This window comes from Mercenaria mercenaria, chromosome 14 (genome assembly GCF_021730395.1).
Source record: "Mercenaria mercenaria strain notata chromosome 14, MADL_Memer_1, whole genome shotgun sequence".
Taxonomy (NCBI): domain Eukaryota; kingdom Metazoa; phylum Mollusca; class Bivalvia; order Venerida; family Veneridae; genus Mercenaria; species Mercenaria mercenaria.
This window is the reverse complement of record NC_069374.1, coordinates 57864228-57888353: the sequence shown is the minus strand read 5'-3', so window position 1 is coordinate 57888353 and position 24126 is coordinate 57864228. Positions and strand designations below refer to the sequence as shown.

Below are 24126 nucleotides of genomic sequence, written 5' to 3'. Positions count from 1 at the left end.
GTACGAGAAAAATCATTATTTTACAAATCTAAAACTCGGTTAAATACGCCTGCAGTATTGCACAGATAACACTATGTACCACGATTTGTCCATGTGGAATTTTTTAAACGACTTTTTGCATGAATTTTTGTAGTATATCAGGAAATCGGCAGGGCGTTCGGTAGACCCGAGGTTCTGGGTTTTCACTCGCACTTATCGAGAAAAACTCGTATTTGACCCACACAAAAAAATTTCCCGTGCGTCGGCTTGACCCGAGGAAATTTTCTTTTATGGTCTCGAGTTCGAAAGAACTGCCCCTTGTCAATCAAAATTCCGGTGAATTCGAATATTGTTCGCCGCCATAAGCGGAAGTATGGCAGTAGGCGGAGCTTGGTATATTAATCAGCTTCTGGCAGATGTCAATCATGCCACGCGCCGACTGACACGTGGGCTTCTCGCGGTTTGTATTTGGTACAATAATGTCCGTCATTGCCAAAGGTATTTATTGATCAATGTGTAAAAGTTAATTGATAAACAATGCATAGAAGAGCAGCCTATTATCGTATTTGTGTCACTTGTTAATTAGCGGAATACAGAAAGCGTAACATTCACATATTTTGTTTCTTATCGGTCATATCGATCATTCATGTAGTTGAACCTCAACGAACACTGTCTAGGAAAACTTATAAATACAAATACAAATAGTTACCCAAAAGAAATAACGAAACAGGAAAGAATAAAAACATGGCACCGATAAAAAAAAATCCGAGTTTTGGGTTAAAAAATTGTTTGAGTCGCGGCGATTTTCGTGAGTCAGTCGCGTTATTGCAAACAAACAATTTTTTAAGGATGGCCTCATTAAACGCTGTTTTTTCAAAAAACCCGTAAGATATTACATCAAATATACCACCAGCAAGTGCGGAATAGACAACCACACTGAAAAAAACTTATAATTATGCAACTGTGATAAAATATAGAACAAAATTAGTGTTTAGTGAATTTTTTTTTGTTAAAAAAAAGCTTATTTTTCAGTAAAAAATGGGAAAATTGTCTTTTTTTTCATCTCAAATGCAACAATACTGCATATTTTTGCATTCTATAGCTAAAGTCATATCCCATGGCCATGGTATTCAAGTTCTCTCCAACTATTCATGTCAAAATGTAACTAAAAAGGTGTTGATACTGCACACCTGGTCTCTGCTCAAATGGAATGAAATGGTATCTAAGGATATTACTAAAGATCTTCAGATTTCACACCACACAGGTGATGGAGATTCTAAAGGTCATTCTGATGTAGACAAAGGTCAAGGAACTAAAACTGTGCACTTGAAAGATGTGAGGCACCTAGCAAATTCTCTAAAAAGGCAAATTTACCGGGCACCATTTAGTGACAAAATGTTCCGTGGTAAACAGAAGTCTAATCTAAAAACAGATTTGCTTTATCTATTAAATCTAGGTGTGTTTCAGAGCTATCAAGTGCACATAAGAAGTATACAAAAGCAATTTGAAAGTAATAAAACACAAAATGCCTAATATAATTTCAGAAATAGTACTATGTTTCAAAGGTTACTGTGGTACCTCATGTTCTAAATACAGCTTGGTTTGTTCTGGCAACTACAGAAAAGCAAAAAAACTATATGCTAGACAATGTCAGGCTTAAAATGACTGATGATGATGAGACTTTACTCAGGAAATGTATTGAAATTCTCCTTGGTCCAGAAAGCATAGAAAAAACTAAATTTTTAACATCTACACAGAAATGTGAAGCAGTGAACAGATCCTACAATGCATACTTGCCCAAAAATGTTACATTTCTCCGCAACTGCCATGGCCGTATCCATGGCCAGATTCTAAGACTAAATCATGGGCTTGCTGACACTGTTATCCTTAAAGCTAGGGTAAATGGTGAAAAACTGTCACATGGCTCTTCTGTTATCAGACACCTTTTAAGAACAGAGTACTACGACAAGTTGCGTAAAACTACTAGGTACATATCGCGAGCAAGACGCAGTCGTTTTGCATCACGCCAGTATAGGTACAAATTACATACAGATTTACACTATTCAAAGGGTCTCACTGACCCCAAGCCTGACTTTTCTAGCACCCCACACCTAAAAGATCATGCTTATGCATAGAGTGTGATATTAGGATGAAATAAAGATGGTTATAAGTAAAATTATTGTGCTGCCTTGCGGCCAGCTGAGCCGGCACTGCACACATATAACAAGTTATATTAACCGCACAAATGTAAATAAGCCTTGTATAAGTTGTGTATATAATAGTCAGGGCTTTTTCAGGGGGTTTTGGGAAAAAGGCCCCTGGTCATATTGGGAATTTTTAACGCGGTAAATTGTCAAATTTGGGAAAATATACTGACAAATTAAGTGAGTTTTTAATAAATATATATTAGTTTGAATCTTCAGTTTCAAATTTTACTGGTAGACAGTATCCCCTTGTGAATTTTTTAGTTGTTTTTTTCAGGATTGTCTTCCAATATTGCCTAAAAATACAGTAACTCTTTATTTGTCATGCTAAAATTTTTGTTTACAGTTTGTTTTCACCAAAGTTATAACTGAAATTATCCAAAAAGTAGAATGGCAAAGTGCGAGTATTTTCGAGTGTAAAAACTGGGTCGCGAAAATATGTGACAATTGATTTTAATGGTATAAGAATTACCTGTCAACATGTTTTGGGTACTTCATTCAATTAATATTTGTGTTTTTATGCATTTTGAGAGGTTTTTGCATACAAATCATACATTTCTTCAGCAAAATCTTGTAATTACTTTTTGCCGAGGTTGCAGACGGTCATGTTATCGTCGCACCACGTAATTTTACGCACACCTATTTCGACGCCATTTTTGTTTTGACCTCGTTCTCGATTAACCTGGGGTTTCCGATGACGTAGTTACTCGGTGTAATGACAGAAAGCATCATGGTTAATTTTACCGATAAAAACGTTGGAAAGTTCAGGATTTGAAGATATTTATCAACTTACATTTACCCTATACATGATTTTTAATGTTTCTACTAATGCAAATTTTCATCCATTTTAAAAACGTCCCTGTGGAAGCTTAGATTAAAAAAATTACTGGAAATTTTGTTGTACGTCTGCAGCCGACTTTGGTGCTATCAAGGTCACATCACTGCCATGTGACATATGTAGTCGCACTATTTTATGCACTGTTTTGGAAGGTGTACGCATTATATATCAATGCGATCATTACTATACACACTTCATATTTTTCTCTTGTCAAGTAGGCTGTGAACACTGGGTTCATTTATAGTTTTGTATAAAACAAAATGTGCCAAGTTCCTCTGTTAACACTGCAGTCCAGAAAAATGAAAGAAAAACATCAGACAGTGTGTATTAAAAAAGCAGAGAGATTATTTATGTTCTTAGCCCCTTATGTTCATGAATGTTTAAATGTTTTCAGATTTATTTATATCTTTGGCCTTAATATTGATTATCTACTTGCATCTGCTTTTGTGTCAAGATTTATTGCAGCATCCATGACAGTTATGGTGTAGCACATTACTTACAGTGATTGCACAAATATTTAAGCCAATCAAAAGCTTCGTAACAAGTATCATGTAAGATGCGTCGAAATAGGTGTGTTAGAAAAAAGTATGGCCGACCACACTAGTTGTTGTTTACCTTTTGATTTCTGGCAGTCAGTTGTTTAGAATAAGATGTTATTGGTATGATTCAATGCATAAAAGGTTAGTGCACATGCAACATCTAATAGAGTCACGTATGTAACTGAATGAAAAAGCGCGGCCATGTTGCTTGTTATGTGCGTCGAAACTGGTGAGTCTGGGATACTAAAAATAGAAATGAGTTGGTTTTTCCAACATTTTGTTTGATTTACTTGGCAAACGAAACTAATTGTGCAAGAATTATTATTGAAAAACAGAAAGTAACTGATTTCAGATGGGAAATTTTTCATTGGGTTGGGAATTTTTTGCTCCAGATTGGGAAAAATAGAGCATATTTGGCATTGGGAATGGGGCCGAATATCGGCCCCGTGAGATAGGGTGAAAAAGCCCTGATAGTGCTATATTTATCAAAAATATTATACAAAAATAGTAAACTACTGTATACCATAGAATACAGTCCTTGAAAGAAAACTCCCTAAACTTATGGCCTGAGCATTGGTCCCCACATTTCTGCTCAAATGTTCCGGGTTCACACAAAGAGAAAAATGGCATATATGCGACACGTGTAGGCCTTCGGGTATTTTTAAAATATTTCTAGTGGCCTGACACATAAGTCTGTGCACATAATATTGTTTTCTGACAGTTTCTCCAGGCAGTTTTGTGGTTATTTTTCCATAGCTAGGATTTTTATTTACTGTCGTACAACCAAGCCATTTCCGACACCCTTTTTCCCCCACCGGTATAGAATTATCATTTATTTTTTGCTTAATTCTTTCAAAAATCAATTGTCTGGGTTGATGTGCAATGTTTACAAATTTTTTTTTTATTTGCAGACGACGGAAAATTTTAGTAATTCTACCGGGTGACAATTTGGAAATATGAAATTTTTTTTTTCAGCTTTTTTGCTCTCTATGTGAAGTTTCATCTATATTCAGCTTATAATACAAGTTGCCTACAAGTAACCAAAACAACCTTACCCCACCCACCAAAATTGGCTTACGCAACACTTCGTTTGCTCGCATTTTGAGTATCTCACCTGTCTCCATGATTGGCCACACTTCCTGAGCTGCTTCATGTTTAAATAGCATAATCGTCTAACAATGACGGAATCCATTTTCTTTGATATTTGAATAAACTTGCAAAATGTATTCGGCATGAAAATAGAATCGGTGATCAGTCAAAACTTGTTGCAGTAATAATAACTTTTGGCCTGACTAGATACCGGAAAGGGCGTTTTCCACGGAAAGATCTCAAATTCGGAAAGGACCAGAAATAGTTCTTTTTCATTTTGCAGGTAAAAAAAAGAAGACTGAACATTTTTTTTTTTATCAATTTTCATTTTAAGACAAAAATATGAGTCGGTGCATCATTCAAATATCTTAATAAATTTAAGTTTCTTGTTGTAGTTTGCTGTTTGTAAATTCAGTTAAATTTATGTTTATACAAATTTGAGGCAGACGTGTTTTCTTTGCTCTTGTATCTTTCCATAATAACTCTGTTATGTGTGTTGAGATTGTGCTGAAAATTGGTTATAATGGATATGAATGTACTTTGCATGTGTGTGCTTCTATGTTGCGGTAGCTTCAGTGATTCAGTGGATTGCATCCAGTGAAATTTTTGATAATTTTCTTCATGAATTTACATCATCTTCACTGGACATTTACTGTCCTTTTACCTGCAAAGTATACCTACACTAGAGATCAATTATTGGATATTGGATCTACGGTATCGATCAATAGCGGATTAGGAAAACTAGACCATGCGGCATATAAGATTATAAACTTACACAATTTATCCTGTAAAAAGAAAACTCATAGAAGTAAAAGTAAAGTATTTCCTAAGCAAAATGGTGTCAACATTGAAAATTTGATATCCCAAGAAATGCAATCAGTACAAAAATATACGCGAACATGTATCTTACATTACTCTGAACTGTAGATCTGTTGTGAACAAAAATGACTGGGTGGGCCAATACCCCAGGAATGAGAGTTAGATTTCGCTCTTTTGACTGAAACTTGGTACTCGTACGAGAAACAGCATCAGTTTGAAACTTCTGACTTGAACCAGAATGGATATAAATTAAGCATAACTAATAGAAAAAGTAAAAAAAAAGGCGGTGGTGTTGCGATCACTTGTAGAAACACGATCAATATGCGATGGGTAACTCAAGCAGTCGTGCGTTGGTCCACAGCCCGTTTAGAAAACTTACTTTCCATGGTCTTCCCCGCTGTGCTGGTGAGACTTATATGACGATAGCTGGCTACTTTCTTATTGTCCTTTCCACGTTTTAGGATAGTTGCCATGATCGCCTCCCTCCAGACCTGTGGAAGTTTTCCGTCCTTCCAGCTCAGATTGAAGACATCCAGAAGGGTTTTCGTAGCAAAACTTCCCATATGTGTCAGCATCTCATTGGTGATGTGGTCTGATCCTGGTGGTTTCTTGGCCTTGAGCTTCTTCAGTGCTGTAAGTAGCTCATTTAGTGTGAGACTTGCTTCATCACTTCTTCCTTGGACTGACTTTTTGGATCTTCTCTCTCTTTCCTCCCTTCTAACTTCTCTTTGCCGTCCTCTGTTGACTGTGATGTTGCTTACTTTCTCGTAGTTTTCAGCAAACTTATTTGCAGCCTGTTTTCCAGTCAGCAGAGAACCATTTTCTTCTACAGGTGTAGTGCCTCTTTCGCATCCGCCTTCATCATTCAATTGCCGTGTAAGTTTCCAGAGCTTTGTACTGTCTCTTTCTTAATTCAGGAGGCAGTTTTTTTTCCTTCCAGCTCTCTCTTCTGGCCTGGATCTTAGCTCTCAGAAATTTGGCCCTTGCCTTTTGGAGTTTTATGTTGTTGGTTTGGGACGGTTGTGTTTCAGCCTCTCGCCTGGCTTCTGACAACTCCTCCTGAAGGCTCTCTAGATCCTTGTTCCAGTATGGCTTGTAATATCTCCTGGAACCTCTAGGAATACATTTTTTGGCTGCCTGGAGCAGGGCTGCATTGAAATCCTTTGTGACTTTGTTGATGTCCCTGCCTTCAGTGCGAATCTGTCTGCAGGTTTCAGCTGTAAGCTCTCTGTATCTTTTCCAGTCAGCCTTTTTGTAGTTCTAACGAGGTAAGCTTGGTTCCTGTATGGTCCTATATTGCAAGGCGAGATAAACATATTATTATGTAAAACGCCATTCAATATATCATTGTATACAGGCGCTTAAAATAGGCGCTTAATCAAATTATTCAGTTTCAGCGTGTTTTATGTTTATTTCTCATTAATTTTTGTGTCTCATCCTGAGATGTATTTAGGCCTACGTGTTACCGATCGCTTTGTAAATTATACGTCTTTGAACTTTATGCGTATTCATTGTTAAATCAAATTAATAAATTGCAATGGTATGTGATTTCAATATACTGAAACAAACTGATAAACCACCACTTTTCAATGTTGAACATTTTTGTTTCTATAAATGCTAGAACGGTAAAAGCTTCTACAGTACCCACACTGGTCAGTATTTATAGATTTTAAACACTTTGCAACCGCGTCTTTGATAAATCCTTCGAGCGTAACCAGTCAGTGCAAAAATGATTTTTTTGTTGTTGTTGTTGTTTTTTTTGCACGTGGCACATGGATATATCAATTTCAAAAGTTTGCGATAAAATTGTTCTGAATTAATTTTATCTATCTATCTATCTATATGAGCGCAGTGAAGAGGGGCTGGACCGTGGGGATGCTTGCAGCCTGGATGTCCATTATTTTTTAAAACTTTGTTTGCAGGGTAACTAATGTTGTCCGAAATCCTAAATTTCATTTTCACTATTTAGCTCTATATTACAATCGAGTTGCATATTTCAATGCCGGTCTAAGACACTATTTCGTGCAATAAATTTACGTTTGAATATTTGGTGTTACAATGCATTCATAAAGTCGTTTAGCGCCAGACATAAATGTATTATAATAAATAACGTAAACCGTTTGAATAAATACGAATCTAATTACCATTTCAGGTTGCGAATATCTTCAACAAAAACCAATAGACTATTTAGCAACTATGGATAAAATACAATGCAACCGGAAGTTTAGTCGATCTTTCCCGAAGGACCAGAAGCAAAGTGACGACACCTCGCCAACATTATTACATTTAAGTCACTCATCTGCGAGATCGTAATAAAAATGCAACTAACTGACACTGCAAGCAGGGTGTTTGGAATACACGGCCGTCCCATTTCTTCCCAGACTGTCCTAAATCGCTTGAGAAGTGGCGGCTTACGCGCCCGACGGCCGTACGTCGGTACTGAGCTCTTGCCTAGGCACCATTAGCAACGTCTACGTTTGGCACGAACGCATGTTAGGTGAACAAGGACAGATTGGAGCAGTGTTCTCTTCAGTGATGAGTCACGCTTTAATTTACGGCGGGACGACAGCCGAGTTTTCCGGTACCGCGCCGGACGATACGGTGATTGCTGTATCACAGAGAAGCCCAAGTGCGGCGGTGGATCTGTTATCATTTGGGGTGGATTCTCCCCAAATTCCCCGCATTTTATTACAAGTGGTCGCCTCAATCCAGAAATGGTCCAACTAACAACTAACATCTTGTCAAAAATGAATACCCAAACGAAAAAAAAGGGGAAACAAAACACTTAAACAAAACACTAATACTACACTGTGTTTTGATGATGTTTTATTAGTATAGCAAATGACATGCAAATGAGGTAACAAAACACTAACAAAACATTGCTAACGAAATACCAACAAAACATGATATGCAAATTAGGCTTATACAAAACACTAACAGAATACTTTATGTTTTATTAGTGTTTCATTATATGTGCTAAAGAAAACACTAACAAAACACTGCTAACAAAATACCAACAAAACATATAATAATTTATGATATGCAAAAGAGCAAGGTCACCAATTTAAACAAAACACTTACAAAATATTTTATGTTTTTTTAGTATTTCATTACCTGTGCTGACAAAATACCATAAGCAAAACATTATTTACATACATGAATTTATATATGAGCCGTGCCAGGAGAAAACCAACATAGAGGCTTTGCGATCAGCATGGCTACAGACCAGCCTGCGCATCAGCTCGATTTGGTCAGGATCCATGCTGCTCGCTTTCAAATGCCATTGCAACCATAGAAACCATTAGTGAACAGCATGGATCCTGGCCGGACTGTGCGGATGCAAGAAAAAGTATACACACAATATGGTGCTAAAATGTCACCATTTTCTACTCAGTTCCAAAGTCATTGAAGTATATTGATCAGTATTTTCCACTTTTTGCCATTGCTTTTTTTCAACAACATTCTGATGTATAGTCGGTGTAAGATATGCTATTACTTTCAATTGAATGTCACTATTGGTTGAGAAATTTTCTGTAAATGGTAGCCATCATCAGTGTAAAATGCCACAGTTTTTCACTAACTGCCACAAAGTTATTGTCACCATTCGTCTCACTGCAAAACCTGAAGATGTAATAAACCAAGAGATATTAAATCATAAAAGCAGTTTCTTCATCAGTTTTTTCCTTTGTTTATAGTTTCAAAAAATTATCATAGTCATAGTAATATTTGGTATTCAAAATAGTGCATCTTTATGATACAGGCAACACTGCAGATTTAATCCAGTAACAACTGTAACATAATATTACTTGTTATATTTTCAAGAAACTTATTTTTTAAAATTTGATTTCAAATGTTGATAAGGTTCCAGCGATGGCAGACAGATATTTAATGATTTGGGATTGGACTTATGCATTGCTATTACCCTTACCATATTGTTATAATAAATAGTAACTTAGTTTGATTTCTGCCAGTTACCTGCACTTACACCTCAAGTTGTGAATACTTAATTTGGTATTTTTAATTATTATATATTGATTTGGACTTAATATATAGGAGATAATTATAAAACCTGCCATGAGTTTGCTGGAAATAAGTTTTAAAATTGATCTATTAAGTCATGTTCAGGATTTTTTTTTCAATTGCCCACATTCAGTCAAACATACAACTATGGTATTGATAGTGTATACATGTATATAGTAATATATAATGCCAGTATATATACTTACATGTTTTTGAACTGCTGGATTCGTTAGGTCTTCTTTGAACACAATACGTTGATAAGGTCCCAATTCATTCATGTGTGCCATACCTATATACATACATGACATATGGTGCTATACCTGAAAATAGATTTAGTTTAAAACTTAAAATGTTCATAAAAACCTTTGGTTTATTATTGGGTATGTCAATGAACTAAAATTTTAACTGTATACATTGTGATGATGGGGCCAAAAAAAAGTCACTAGTTCTACCAAATGTATAGTAAATAGAGGGTTACATTAGTCTTTATTCTTATTACATTATACTCTTCAATAGATTAAAAGAATTATCTGGATGAACATGATTAAATTAATAAATTTAATTACCCCAGTCTTGTAAAATAAACAATATGAGCCATGCCATGAGAAAACCAACACAGTGGCTGGTTTTCTCATGGCGTGGCTCATAATCATTTATAAAAGCAAGTAAATAATCCATAAACAATTATTTTTGTTAACAATAATTTTCATTTACCTTAACATAAATGTGTGCAGCACCAATAGACTAATTAATAAGTAAAAACAGGTTAAAACACTAATTTTAAAGCAAAATATTATTCTCTGAATTTACAGACTGAAGTAATTGCAGTGCCATGGTAAGCAGGCTGGTAGCATTGTTTACCCTGTGATTGGGGAGATAACTCTACTGGTTTAAAGTTTTTGTCTCCGTTGAATAATATCATTTAAAAGTATCCACTTTTTATTTAGTAAATTAAAAGCATGATAAACTAAAACATACAACTGTTTAATTTGCAAAACAGAAGCATTTGAACAAAAAAAAAATATGTGAAGCAACAGTCATTTGTGAAAGCTACCAAAACGAAAAGTAAACAACCTGCTTCCAGTTTGCATCCATGATTTATCATAATTACAGGTAATCTAGATTACTGTTGGAAAATAAATAAATTATATTGACTCACCATTTGTATTATTTTCATCACTCTTAAACTTCCATGTTGAATATAAACTGCACATAGTAAACAAAGAGCTATATAAATAAACTTCTTTGTAGTGAAATAACTCCATCATGCTCTCACAGAACTTCCTGTTTAGATTTGAATTTTTGATATTCTTGGGCAAATGTGTCATTTACAGTCAGCTTATGAAAGATACATGTAGGATGTTAAAACTATTTCTGTTCTAGAGTAAGATTTTATTCCATTTAGATACACATAAATTTTAAAGATTACTTGATAGAAAACCCAAAAAGTTAAGGATTACTTTTTGTGGTACATGCACAGTCGCCAGAAGTAGTTCCCTGACTTTATTTTCATTGGCTGACCTCTTGGTAGAGTTTCTAAATATAAAGCAGACAAGATCTTATCAGTCTGTGGTAATCTCCTGTTGTGAGATAAGCAACATGTACACTGCAGTAGATTAATTTATCACCCCTTAATAGCCAGGTGGAAAAATTGCAATATTATATATCTATGCAACTACTGTATAGTGATGTTCTTTTTGATGTAACTCTAGGTGAAAAAGTAATGATAATTATTTCAATAAATTTTTAATTAGTTCAAAATGAACTTTTCTGCAAAGTGCATGAATACATTATAGTATATACAAGTTGCAGTACAATTCATGTTTTAATCCCATTTGTTCTGTTACCTATCTAATTGAGTTTATTGTAGTTATTGGTCATAAAAATACTTATACATTAAAATATTTTATGTTCTCAAGAAATACCTCCCAAAACTTCTGTGACTATAGTTTCCATCACAAAAGCTTTCTAAGTTATTATTTTTCATGCTATTTTCCATTCCAGAATTTTACTAATTAACCCTTACCCTGCTAAATTTCTATAATGAACTTGTCCATGTTCCAATTTGGACAGAACCATTAACTTTTAAAAGGGGTGTTCGCTGAAAATTTACAGACAGCATAGTGAACAGTGCAGACTATGATTAGACTGCACAGATGTGCAGGCTGAAGTTGGTCTGCACTGGTCGCAAAGGCATAGACACTTGCCGCCAGCACGCTAAGGGTTAAGTCCAACTTTCCAAGACAAAAGCTCCTGTTTCTGTAAGTCAAATTAGATACCAACAAAATGTAGCATGTACAAATTCAAGTGTAATGAAACACTAAGAAAACATAGTTTACATTCTCCAAAGTGTAATAAAACATCAATAAAACATTACTGATATAACAAAACATTAACAAAATACTAACCACTTAAAATCCTGGAAGTACAGTATTGGTGTTTTGTTAAATGCTGTACTAACAAAACATCCTAACAAAATATCAAAATATGTTTTGTTGATGTTTTGTTAGTGTTTTGTTAGTGTATTGTTAATTATTTTTTTCGTTTCGGTATATATGCATATCATTAGACATAATAGCATCATCGTCAACTTGTCCATGTGATGAGGAAGATCAGACTGCGGAGCATATACTTCAGAGACGTAAAAGACATGACCAGTAGCGAGCTGCGACTTGGCCGACAGATACCTCAATCCACCAGAAACTGTATGAAGGCATTGAGGATCTGAGGCAAACCACAAGTTTCATCGAGGCTACTGGTCTGACAGTGTAGTCACGAACGAGAAGAAGCAGAAGATTAGACATAATAAAAATGAAATATTTCAGATCTACCACTTAATTGTTGTTAATTTTAGGAGAACATAAAATTATGTGGTAATTCAATAAATCAGACTGATTAGAATTCCTGAAACTCCGAGCTTGTTGTTTAATCCATGTTTTAAAAAATAATTGTTTTTATGCCAAAGGTTTTGAATATTAATTAACATAGTAGAAAACATTATTGAATGCGTTGTTATGATTACCTACCTTTATGGCACAAACTGTATAACTTCATGTTTAATATTAAAGGTAGTGATTTCTAAACATGTAATTATACATAAGGTCCTTTTGGATAAATGCTTCTGTTTTTAACATAAAAATTAGTAAGTCTCAGTTTTCTTAAAAAGAAACAAGTTATGATTCTACTGCTAAAGACGTGTAACTGTGTATTTGAGCCGCGCCACGAGAAACCAACATAGTGTGTTTGCGATTAGCATGGATCCAGACCAGCCTGCGCATCCGCGCAGTCTGGTCAGGATCCATGTTGTTCGCTTTCAAAGCCTATTGCAATTAGAGAAACCATTAGCGGATGCGCAGGCTGGTCTGGATCCATGCTGGTCGCAAACGTACTATGTTGGTTTTCTCATGGCGCGGCTCATTTGTCAAAGTTAAGTTTTGCAAACTGTCTAGTTCTCATTGATGCTATAGATGATTAACCCTTACCCTGCTAAATTTCTAAAATGAACTGGTCCATCATTCCATTTGGGCAGTGCCATTTATCATTCGAAGGGGTTTTCACTGAAAATTTACTGACAGAATTAGCGAACGGTGCAGACCATGATCAGCCTGCACGGATGTATAGTTTTGTTGTTTTTTCCAAATAAAGATGAAATAATTGTATACTTTCTGGTACATTTACTACGAAAACAATATATCTTTTTTTTTGCAAGGCTCTAATGTATTGAAGATCTGGTACTTTATTATGAATTAATTCTTATGTAAGCTTGATATACTTTCCAGAATAGTGTTTCGAATCTGTTCCATAATACGAAGGAGCTCCACCTAACGATCAGGTTGAGCCTTTTCAATACCATTTCGCATGCCAATTCCACTGCTATTCAAACTCAACAACCCTTAACAGAATTGCACTTGAAGTGTTGCACTCAGTAGTGCAACACTGTGTTGCACTCATTCTCCTTTATTTCGAACTTATATAGACGTACTTATATCACGAAATTACCATATGAAACTCGACTAACCTCGATTAACCGTCCCGGGGAATGGCCGTAGATATGTACATTTTTCCTTATCAAAAGTGCATGGTTCTATCACATTTCTTTATTATTCATGAGTGTTCTGCCGTTAGCAGACAGGATGTCACGATATAGGCTTTCTTCCATTAGTAAGTAGCTCTAATATGTTGTTGTCAACAAATGTTTACAGTAACTTTTCTTGTTTCGGAGAAAATTAAAAATTTAAAAAGCAGCTGATAAAAAAATTGTTCCAAAATGGTTACTACTATCACTTACTATGGACGGTTTTCACTACATTTTAACCACAAGTCGTTCGAACTTTCTAAATTAAAAAAAACGTAAGTTTCACTTCCTAAGGCTTGGTCTTGCCCAGCAGCGATATACGTTTTCGCATACCAGATGCTTAACATGGTTCCCTCGTCTCGTGTACAATGTCGAATATGATCGAATGAAAATGTGAAAATACTATGGGGATGTAATTTATGAAATACTGAAAATCAAACATAGTATTTATTTTAATTAAATATATGTAAAATATTAAATAAGGAAACAGAGCAAAATTCGTAACACACAGATTGATGATTGAGCTTTCAGTATATAAAGTATATAAAGTTAGTCAGTCAGACAGACTGCCTGTCTGTATATACATATGTACAATGACTTCTCAAGTGTGAGATTCCATGATGTTTTTTTCCTAAACAAAACGATTTTTGTCTTGCAACTTGTCCAGTCGTGCCCTTAATAGTTGTACTCTCAGTGCTTTTCGGGTATTTGAAGCACTCTGTCTACTCTATCTAACCACTACACTATCTATTTATGGTGGCCTACTTTGCAAGATGTGGCTCTGACTGGGTATGCCATAATGCTAAAATCTTACTTTTCATTTTAATAATTAATGCACCATTTCACCTAACCTTTCTCTAGATTTTACATGGATTTATTGACAGATAAAAATTATCTGAAGAAAGAAAATTGGTCATGTCGTAATTATAATACTAGTAAGCAGTTCGAGTATTGAGTATTTGATCATTTTGTCCATATCATGTTCTCAAATGGCGGAACAAACTGCACCTGGACACCGATATTAATGCTTTTATCTAACAGCAGGACTTGTGCAGTTTCTACAAAGGCCAAACTGCAAGGACAGACAGATAACCCATTTGTCACTTGATTTTAATCTTTTCAGGATCTTAAATTTGTTCTGTATAAACTAGATAAAAAGCCAGTTGAATACTGTAACGTTTTACTTTACTCTTACTTCAGCTTTGCTGATATGCTGCTACATACTTATAAATACACGATACGCCGGTATGTATAAGACAATATTCTTTAGTTTGGTTTCTTTTTATGTGTAATTCCGCAGTTTTCGAACTGTACTAGTAGCTATAGTATTAGTCTGAATCATAGACTTTATCATACATAATACAATGTTGTTATGTTTTCTGGTCCTTTGGGATCATGGAGTCTATTCAATATATGTGTAATAGAGTTCCGCTTAAGCAGGTGCTAAGGGGCGCGATAATTGTTACGCATTTTCATCACCTCTCGTGAACAGACTCAGTCAAACAGAGTCTGCTATTATTCTGCTTAGTTGCATTCTATGCTTCCAAAGGATCTATTTCGTATTCATATATTCTTTGAATTTTGTTTTATAAATATATTTGGTAATAAAATATTGAAATTGCCTTTTTCATTTTAACTGTATTTTGTTTTCGGATTTTATAATAGAGGAAGAACCTTTATTATGCATCATTGACATCTTACAAGTTCTGTGAACATAGCATGATAAATACATGTATTTAGTTTATATCAAAATCATGGCAAGATTATGTATATATGTAAAAATAATAAAATGATAAAATTAATTATATAATTGCTTTTATAGTGCTTAGTAACGCCTTAGTTTTATTCAGTGAACGAGTATAAACTTAAAATTGAAAACATGCAGAGTTCTGATGTGACGTTACGTAAAGCAGTATTGTGCGCAACGTTATGTAACACCATTTACCTGCTATATATTATTCCGCATTGCAAAAAATGCCGAGACACTTCTATATATGAGCCGCGCCATGGGAAAACCAACATAGTGGGTTTGCGACCAGCATGGATCCAGACCATACTGCGCATCCGCGCAGTCTGATCAGGATCTATGCTGTTCGCTTTCAGAGCCTATTGGAATTAGAGAAACTGTTAATGAACAGCATGGATCCTGACCAGACTGCGTGGATGCGCAGGCTGGTATGGATCCATGCTGGTCGCAAACCCACTATGTTGGTTTTCTCATGGCACGACTCATATGTACTCAGAAAGATTTTCCTTGATTTTTAGCGTCGCTTGAATGTTACAGCTGTTCCAACATTGAGGATATTAACAACTGCACCCTCACTGTTCAGTGCAGTGTCGGTCACGTGAGTGTTCTAAACTGTCCGCAATTCTAATGGGTGCGTCGCAAAAGATCTCTGATCAATGTATTCTTTACTAGACTTTAAAGCATACATTAACGAAAGCAAAAGGCTATGTACTATGTGTAAATTTGAAAATTAAAAACCATATACTAGTATGACTGTTTGAAAAGTTACTTTTTCCAAAAAGTTAACCAATTAACTGATAAATTCCTAAATGGTATATCAAGCAAAAGGTTTATAAACTGTGTATTTGTTTACAATAACTCTTCATAGGGTTCTATTTACATCTGTATTTCAGTCATGTTACCAAGAACAAATGACCAGTGGACTGTCTGTGACTTATACTCTAGGATGCATAGATAATAATGTAAATATGACTTTCTTTTTTTTATATGAATCTGGTAAGACAAACAGCGCCATGAAAAGTACATTACCTTAACTTTCAAGTTTAAAATTTATCTAAAATCAACATATTAAATGCCTTTGATCATATACAAACAAGCAAAGCAACAGATAGTTATCGGCTATGTTAAAATTACATCCCATGAGAAAGGGGGAAAATGTATTGGACCAGGTATTACGAGAGGAAATTTCGTATTGCTCAGTTATTACAAGCGTTCAAATGTGAATGATGGTAAAAAAAATGTGCATGCTGGTATATAAATTGTGACTGTTGATATAAAAATGTGCGGAATGAAATGAGCTATATAGGACCTATGTATTATAGCCATTTAAATATAATTAGTGTTATTTTACAGCATTGTGGTACCCACAGACGTTATTCTCCTAGAGTGATGGGCCGAGATTTGCAGGGACGCCAGACTAGCCACTGTCACGAGTGCTGCAGTACTGACAGTTGTAACAAACCTCTCTGTGAACATTTCAAGCGTACGGTGATTTTCAAAGAGTCTTTGATTAAATAAATATAACCCAATTTAACGCGTATAATTCTATTTTAAAGTAATATAATATTATTCAGTTTAACGAGAATAATCCCAGTTAAACGTAATTCAACTGAACGAGAATAATCCCAGTTTAACGTAATTCAATACTATTCAACTGAACGGAAACAATCTCAGATAAATGTAATTCAATATTATTCAATTGAACGAGAATAATCCCAGTTTAACGTAATTCAATATTATTCTTTTGAACGAGTATAATGCGAATTTAAGGAAGGTGTCGACCCAGTTCTCTGTTCAATACAAAGTGTTAGACTTAGTTCTATCAATTTATATATTTGGAGTCATACAAATTAACAAGAAGTAATTTCAAACAGGCTATAGGCAACAATAAAAGTGAAAAAAAAATTAAAAAAAAATTGGAAAGCACTGATATCATGTCTAATGAGCGTTCCATATTTTTTTCAGCCGCAGCATGCTTAGACGATGATAAAATTGACTGTGCTTTCCTGAATACGGTTACAAATATATGTCAAGACGTGCCATGAGAAAACCAACATAGTGGGTATGCGACCAGCATGGATCCAGACCAGCCTGCGCATCCGCGCAGTCTGGTCAGGCTCCATGCTGTCCGCTTTTAAAGCCTATTGCAATTGGAGAAACTATTAGCGAACAGCATGGATCCTGACCAGACTGCGCGGATGCGCAGGCTGGTCTGGATCCATGCTGGTCGCATACCCACTATGTTGGTTTTCCCATGGCACGGCTCATATGTCAAGGCGTTGAACATGCAAAGACGATTTGTTCTCGGTTTTGTAACCTCTGCTCTCTAGGTATCAATATATTGAATTCTGAAGATTGGTGATGGTTAAACCGGTCATTTTTGGTTTAGGTTTACGTAATGGTATAAAGCACTAACAAATTGAATAACCTTACTTAATGAAACTATCGTTTAAGTTTTTATAGGTTTATGATTTGTTTACATATTGTTAATGCAAATTTACTTTTTATGATCTTGTATAATTATTCTATAGCGTATGTGAACTAGGACGGAGGGGCTGAAAATTTCAGTTTCAAATTTTATTAGTCCCATAGCAGTGGAACACCGGAGGGGACTATAGAAATGCTCTCCGTCCGTCCGTTGGAATATTTGCCCGTCTGTTTGCCCGCAAATCAGGATCCTACGATAACTAAAAAAAAATATTCAAGCTAGGTTAATAAAACTTGGTATATGGGAATAAAAGTCAATATGAAGATTATGGAAGTACAATGACTTGTGCTTGTAGGTCAAAGGTCAAGGTCACTGACTATTGAAGGTCAAGTAAAAACTGTTTCTTCTCCATAACTTCTATATGCATTGATTGATTATCTTAGTGCTGTACACAAACGTTCCTCATGATGATACAATATGTCAACGCATAATCTATGTCTTTTGGTTAAAGGTCAAGGTCAATGTTCAAGGTCAAGTAATAATTTGTTTCTGCCACATTACTTTTATTTGCATTGACGTTTTCTTTTAATACTACACAGATATCTGGATTGTCGATCGAAGGTCAATGTTACTATTGAATGTCAATTAAAATTGGACTTTCACCGGTAGGGGACACCTGTATTGCCACTGCAATATTCGATCACTTGTTTCGACCGTTAAATAAGTTTCTTTTTTTTCTCGACAAAACGCATGAATGCGGTAAACTTCGGCATTCAGTCAATTTTAAGCTATGCATGGCTAATTTGTCATTTAGTTAATTATATAGTTCAATATCTTGTAAACCTATTTGTTTCTTTAAAGAAAATTCACTTCTTTATTTAAAAGGGCCAAAGTCACAAAAGTCACATGTATCATTGAACATTTGTTAAAGTTCCCATTTCTTACAATATATTGAGAGATATATATCGCTAAAGTTCATTGTAAATACTGCAGTCTATTTATCATGATTGCAGTTGATGGGATGTGGTCTGAGTGGACAGAATGGTCCACGTGTGATGTAACGTGTTAAAATGGTATACAGGCTAGAACAAGAACGTGTACCAACCCTAAGCCAGCTTACGGGGGATTAAATTGTTCTGGCAACAGATGTGAAAGAATGCCACAAAGAGCTTTGTCCCGGTATACTTAAACATTATATTTTCAAAACTATTACGTAGCCTATGGTACTGCAAGCTTACAAGAACTCAAAACATGTACATAATTAAACAACACTTTTCTCCATATACTTTTAGTAAATGATAATTCACATTAATTATTCCGGAACCCTTTTCAACAAAATGGGTACATTGTTTTTTTTTTTTTTTTTTTTTTGTGTGTGTGTGTGTGTGTGTGTGTGTGTGTGTGGGGGGGGGGGGGGGGGGTGTTGTTGGTTTTTGTCTCTCATTTTGGTTCGATCAATAATTTAAAACGCTTACACTTACAACATAAAAAATAGAAAAGTGGAACATCACATATCACTAGTTTAATATGTTTGCCTGAGCTAGTATCTTAAGGGCCAGTAAGTCAAAGGTCAATGTCACAACGGCCTCAGTGGCCCAGAGACCTGAAAAATCAGATTCCGATCAATAACTTTAATGCTTGTACGTCTGTAGCCGTTAAACTTAATAGACTGAGAGCCTGAGGTCAGTAGATGCTCTTTTTGGTTTCGGGTTCAATTGGCCTAAGGTCTCGGACTAAAGAAGGCTTTAGCCTAAATGCGTTCAACCGCTTAGAATGGCTGCCTGTGGTCAATATATGATCTCTTATGAAAGTGGTCAGTGTGTCAGTTGTCACAGTGACACTGAAAACAGTTCCATTTGGAAACAGACCGCTATAATCTACAGTTATCGACTCAGCAGGATTTGTGACTGTGATTAGTTGTTTAGACATATCATTTTGGTGTCAGTATACCAGGTGACAGAATATGACACCTGTTGATTTTGAGGCCGTTAATTTAGTTATCTGTAACCTAAGAACGTTTAAATCTCTATTGACTAACAAACCTCACACATTTATTCCATGTGGATAACAAATGGTATTTACATATTAAAGGTTAGAAAGGCGAGGTCACAATTACCTTATGTTTCAAAACGGTTTCTGATTTAAAAAAAATCCTATGGCCTCTGCATAGTTCTTGAAGTAGAATATCCCTACTGCTTTGAGTGTTTCTGCTTTTTTTCTTTACAAAGGGCAACAGTTGTAAAATAAAATATATCTTGTTCTTTTTTAAAACGTACGTATATGTTGATATATGGCAAAATAATGTGTTAGTGTTTAGATGGTTGACTAAAAAATAACAATAACCCGAAAACATTGTAAGGATTAATAAGTTCGCATAATTTATAGATATGAATTATTTAAAACATACATTTTTTCCCGGTTGGATGTTCTTTCTATTTACTATTGTTTTACCGATTTCATATTTTGTGAATACATATTTTTTCATTTTGTCATTGATATACATTGCTAAACGTGATTGTTGTCATCGTGTTCTTTTTTTCTCCTGAATTTTAATTGTTCCCATGAATGTGACTTGTTCTAAAATACTAGCAGTTTTTGTTGATATACACTTAACAAACAACTAAAATACGCGATAAATTTCGCTCATTTTATACATTTAGTGCATGGCGGATGGGCAGGGTGGACCGACTGGGAGGATTGCTCTGTCAGTTGTGATATTGGAGTACAGAAACGGCATCGCAATTGTTCAAATCCTTTCACCTCAATGCTTGGGCATTATTGCTCCGGAGACCCAGTTGACCACCGACTTTGCATGCCAGGACCATGCGCAGGTAAGCTTTTTAACCTTTAGCCTGCTAAATTTCTAAGATGGACGGATCCATCATTCAATACGAAACAATACTAATATTTTGCTACTATGTTATTCTTTTGTAACTATTTCCGTCGAAGCAAGTCATCTTTTAGAGCACTTAAGCCAACTAAGTACAGAATCCAACCTGTTGAACTATGTACAACGACGATTCTACCAAGGTACGGGATCGTACGACGTTGATTTACCCAATTCAAAACTCCATTTGAAGTAATGAGATTGAACACGTTTACAAGTAGGGATGCAATGTAAACTTCTCCGCGAGTATTCTAGCAGATATTCACCATTATTTTCACCATTTATTCGTTCAGAAGTTAAGTTTGGGCGTAAAACTGTCCTTTCAACTTAGCTTAGTCTTCAATTTTAACATACATATTTTCCATGCTCCCAAATATATATTTGTTAAATATGTAAGAAAAACACGATACTTCTGTCATCAACTGCGGGGAAGCTTTTCAAGTAAAACTTTTCGTGTTTACATTCAGATTTTTGGACAGTGTATATCTGCAGACGTTTGTTGTGATTCTGTCCTACAAAGGTCATCTTTTATTCCGCTATTTCACATTTCAGAGCCCTCGTCCTCTACATTGGATAGAAAAAAGCTATTTTGAATGCATCAAATTAATCCTAAACTAGTGACCGGCATTGAATGTAAATACAAAATTATTGTCTTGACACATGTCCCAATTGAAAATGTGTGGTTTTTACGGTAAGTCGACAGCATATAATATATACAATTTTTCTTCCAGATGGTGGATGGTCTCAATGGGGTACATGGAGCAGCTGTAGTGTGTCATGTGGCGGAGGTGTACGTTCCCAATCAAGGACGTGTACAAATCCCAGTCCTTCCTTAACTGGCAAATATTGTGATGGGAAAAACATGCAAATTTCATCTTGCAACGACAATTCTTGCGGCTCATACGCTACAGGTCAGTATGATGAACAATTAGTACCGAATTCTCTTTTCGCTACATTGCCTCAAAAGCAAATACTGGGCGAAAAATTCTACATAATTCACGAAAAGAGGCTATGCGAAGTAATAAAGAAAAAGAAATATCATGCGAAATAGAAATACATACAATCTTTATCATGAGTGAGTAATTAGTAAAAATGAATTTTCAGTATATGTTTGTTAAATTATATATTTTTTGTTACCAATGTTAAGAATATTCATACCGTATATTTACATACACAAAACATATATTTAAAAAAAATTCTACATATTATTTCAGTTCCGAACATTGTCTTTAACGCCTACAACTTGACAGACAGAAGTCCAGCCGTTAATGAGACAATGGTGTTCAACAACGTTGTAGTTAATGATGGAGAAGGTTACAATGCTACTACCGGAGAATTCACGGCACCAATAGACGGAACTTACTCCTTCAGCGCTCAGCTGTGCATCCATGACGGTGAATCTTTGTACTTCGACATCAAGGTTGGAAATACAACTTACGCCACTGCATATGCTTTCGATGACGACGCGCCCGACTGCTCTATGATCCAAACCTCTGCTAGAGTAAAGGAAAACGAAAAAGTGATAGTACAGTGGACGACTAAATCACAAAAAGGCTCGGTTTTAGTGCAGAACTCTCACCTAAAGAATTTCTTTTCCGGCATGTTAGTACACCTGTAGATATAACTGAATGCTAAAAATGATTTCCTTACGGTTTTCTACGGAAGAGCATAAGTGTCAGGTGTATGTTATGTATTAACTCGAAATGTCGACTGAGTAACCGGAAATTTCGAGATATGTAACTCGAAATTTTGATATATTAACTCGAAATTTCGACTTAGTAGCTCGATCTTGCGACTTAGTTACTCAAAATTTCGAAATATGTTACATATCTCGAAATTTCGAGTTATTAACTATACTAGATTACGTTGATGTATAGCCCCTGGCCAAGAGTAGGTACTTGGTGTATCCATCGGGTAGCCCTACAGGGTCATATGATAAAGATGACCGGGCAGCGTTTGCTCATAAAAATTTTACTATTTAAACCATGTTTAAGCCTGGAAGGTTTTCGACCTAGTTTGAACCCATATGGCAAGAAAATATAGACATACCTTAATTGAACGTGTAGTAATGATCTCTGACCAAGATTGAGTACCTGGATAAATCTAGATTTTGTGGAGAGGTCAAAGGAGGTGACCAAGAAGTATTCAAACTTAGAATATTTCACTATTTTGAGACCCTAACAACTAAGCATACTATACAGGTAAATAAAGGTATATATCCTGGATAGAGTTCGAAATCTGGAGTAGGTCTAGAGGATATGGGTAGGTCATACATTGAGCTATGGTAGTATATGTTCAAATCGCTACATGTTGGGTACACTATACGGATGTGTAGATGATTCCACTTTGAAGAGTCAAAAGTCGTCCATTACATTTTTGGCCTTTGACAGACGGACAGATGTTCAAATTTTGCAGATAAAAGGATAAGATACGAAGTCGAAATTTCGTGTTATTAATTCGAAATTTCGTGTTACTTTACTCGAAATTTCGAGACACGTTACTCGAAATTTCGAGTTAACATACACTTGGCACTAATGCTCTTCCGTAGTTTTCTCAAAAATCACAGGAAAATGATTTATGCAACACAAACATGACAAAATTGTGAATTCATATAAAAATATATATTGAAATAAAAAGGTCAACACTTCCTTTATCTGACGAATAGAACCTTATTTAGAAAAAAAGAAACAAAAAGCTTTTCCATCAAAGATTTCTTTGTTCAATATAATTGCACGCATTCACACGGGCTTTAGGGCATCAGAATCTTTTTTACACGTCTGTAACTAACTTTTTATGCCGAACATTGTCAATGTTAAACGAAAGCCACAAAAAAACGTTGGGCTGGAGTTTGATGCAAAACCCACTGTAAAATGATTACATAATTACATTGTCCTGTAACAAGATAAAAAGCTTGTTAGGATTTTTTCTTGATATTTAGTGGTTGTTACATCCTGTTATTATTTCATGCACTCACGTATAAAAAAACGCCCGTTGTTAGTTAATTTTGCAGAAACTTGGACATGACTTCTTTGTGGATGCTGTATCAATTTCATTGTATTAAAAAATAACAATAAATTGTAAACAGACTTAAACAGTTCGTTTTTCTGGTCAGTCATGAGTCGTTTTCTCTATACAAATCCTATAAAAAATTCCTACTGTTTCAATCAACTGTAAGTAATTAGAGCCATTCACACTACTCTAATTAGGCAAAACAGATCCCTTATTTTCACATATGTATTGAGGATTTATTTAATGAGCACAAATAATGGTAAAAAAAATTCAATACTTGAGACGCATCATGAGAAAACCAACACAGTTCATTTGCGACCAGCATGGATCCAGACCAGACTGTACCTCCGCGCATTCTGGTCAGGATCCATGCTATTCGCTAACGGTTTCTTTAATTGCAATAGGTAAGTAAGTAAGTAAGTAAGTAAATTATTTATTCTAGTGACTTGTGTTATTCATATTCAATATATTGTATACACAAATACATCAGCA

General features: G+C 35.3%; 4 protein-coding genes and 1 long non-coding RNA gene across 7 annotated transcripts in view; 2 read left to right on the top strand and 3 right to left on the bottom strand.

Moving 5' to 3' along the window:
- The window catches only part of LOC123527878 (protein SCO2 homolog, mitochondrial-like), a 31900-nt gene extending 27062 nt beyond the window's left edge, over nucleotides 1–4838 (bottom strand). The window contains exon 1 of the mRNA XM_053523594.1: nucleotides 4675–4838. Coding sequence (XP_053379569.1) covers nucleotides 4675–4794 — 120 coding nt within the window. The 5' untranslated portion in view covers nucleotides 4795–4838. The remainder of the gene's footprint in view (nucleotides 1–4674) is intronic.
- A 591-nt stretch (nucleotides 4839–5429) lies between these two features.
- Nucleotides 5430–7839, bottom strand: LOC128548203 (uncharacterized). The gene is made up of 4 exons (XM_053522653.1): nucleotides 7798–7839; nucleotides 6456–6728; nucleotides 5848–6262; nucleotides 5430–5434 (listed from the first exon to the last, which is right to left on the bottom strand). Exons 1-4 carry the CDS (start codon nucleotides 7837–7839, stop codon nucleotides 5430–5432), a joined length of 735 nt encoding a protein of 244 aa, XP_053378628.1.
- Nucleotides 7840–8276: 437 nt separating this feature from the next.
- Nucleotides 8277–10864, bottom strand: LOC128548517 (uncharacterized). Of its 2 annotated transcripts, XR_008367127.1 has the most exons (3): nucleotides 10648–10864; nucleotides 9695–9808; nucleotides 8277–9089 (listed from the first exon to the last, which is right to left on the bottom strand). It is a non-coding gene; the product is annotated as an uncharacterized LOC128548517 (long non-coding RNA). The 2 variants fall into 2 exon arrangements; XR_008367126.1 differs by lacking the exon at nucleotides 10648–10864 and having other exon boundaries at nucleotides 9695–10114.
- A 2683-nt stretch (nucleotides 10865–13547) lies between these two features.
- LOC128548516 (uncharacterized) lies at nucleotides 13548–17393 on the top strand. 2 transcript variants are annotated; one of them, XM_053523592.1, is made up of 6 exons: nucleotides 13548–13649; nucleotides 14764–14808; nucleotides 15829–15908; nucleotides 16204–16272; nucleotides 16664–16793; nucleotides 17276–17393. In XM_053523592.1, exons 1-6 carry the CDS (start codon nucleotides 13595–13597, stop codon nucleotides 17353–17355), a joined length of 459 nt encoding a protein of 152 aa, XP_053379567.1. In that variant the 5' UTR covers nucleotides 13548–13594; the 3' UTR covers nucleotides 17356–17393. The 2 variants fall into 2 exon arrangements, with proteins under 2 accessions (XP_053379567.1, XP_053379568.1); XM_053523593.1 differs by having other exon boundaries at nucleotides 16664–16798; nucleotides 17276–17374.
- A 27-nt stretch (nucleotides 17394–17420) lies between these two features.
- LOC123527879 (A disintegrin and metalloproteinase with thrombospondin motifs 6-like) lies at nucleotides 17421–23711 on the top strand. The gene is made up of 5 exons (XM_045307589.2): nucleotides 17421–17640; nucleotides 18752–18917; nucleotides 20399–20569; nucleotides 21357–21536; nucleotides 21840–23711. The coding sequence occupies exons 3-5, from the start codon at nucleotides 20503–20505 to the stop codon at nucleotides 22241–22243; spliced, it is 651 nt and encodes a 216-aa protein (XP_045163524.2). The 5' UTR covers nucleotides 17421–17640; nucleotides 18752–18917; nucleotides 20399–20502; the 3' UTR covers nucleotides 22244–23711.
- The last annotated feature ends 415 nt before the right edge of the window (nucleotides 23712–24126 follow it).

Coding starts and splice junctions, on each gene's coding strand:
- LOC128548203 (XM_053522653.1), bottom strand. CDS start 7,839: ATGGGACGGCCGTGTATTCCAAACACCCTGCTTGCAGTGTCA. Junction 6,729..7,797: donor ACACCCTGCTTGCAGTGTCA/GTTAGTTGCATT, acceptor TTACCTCGTTAG/AACTACAAAAAGGCTGACTG. Junction 6,263..6,455: donor ACAACATAAAACTCCAAAAG/GCAAGGGCCAAA, acceptor ACTGGAAAACAG/GCTGCAAATAAGTTTGCTGA.
- LOC123527879 (XM_045307589.2), top strand. CDS start 20,503: ATGCTTGGGCATTATTGCTCCGGAGACCCAGTTGACCACCGACTTTGC. Junction 20,570..21,356: donor CATGCCAGGACCATGCGCAG/GTAAGCTTTTTA, acceptor TTTTTCTTCCAG/ATGGTGGATGGTCTCAATGG. Junction 21,537..21,839: donor TTGCGGCTCATACGCTACAG/GTCAGTATGATG, acceptor ATATTATTTCAG/TTCCGAACATTGTCTTTAAC.
- LOC128548516 (XM_053523592.1), top strand. CDS start 13,595: ATGAGTGTTCTGCCGTTAGCAGACAGGATGTCACGATATAGGCTTTCT. Junction 14,809..15,828: donor TATAAATACACGATACGCCG/GTATGTATAAGA, acceptor CTTGATTTTTAG/CGTCGCTTGAATGTTACAGC. Junction 16,273..16,663: donor TAGGATGCATAGATAATAAT/GTAAATATGACT, acceptor GTTATTTTACAG/CATTGTGGTACCCACAGACG.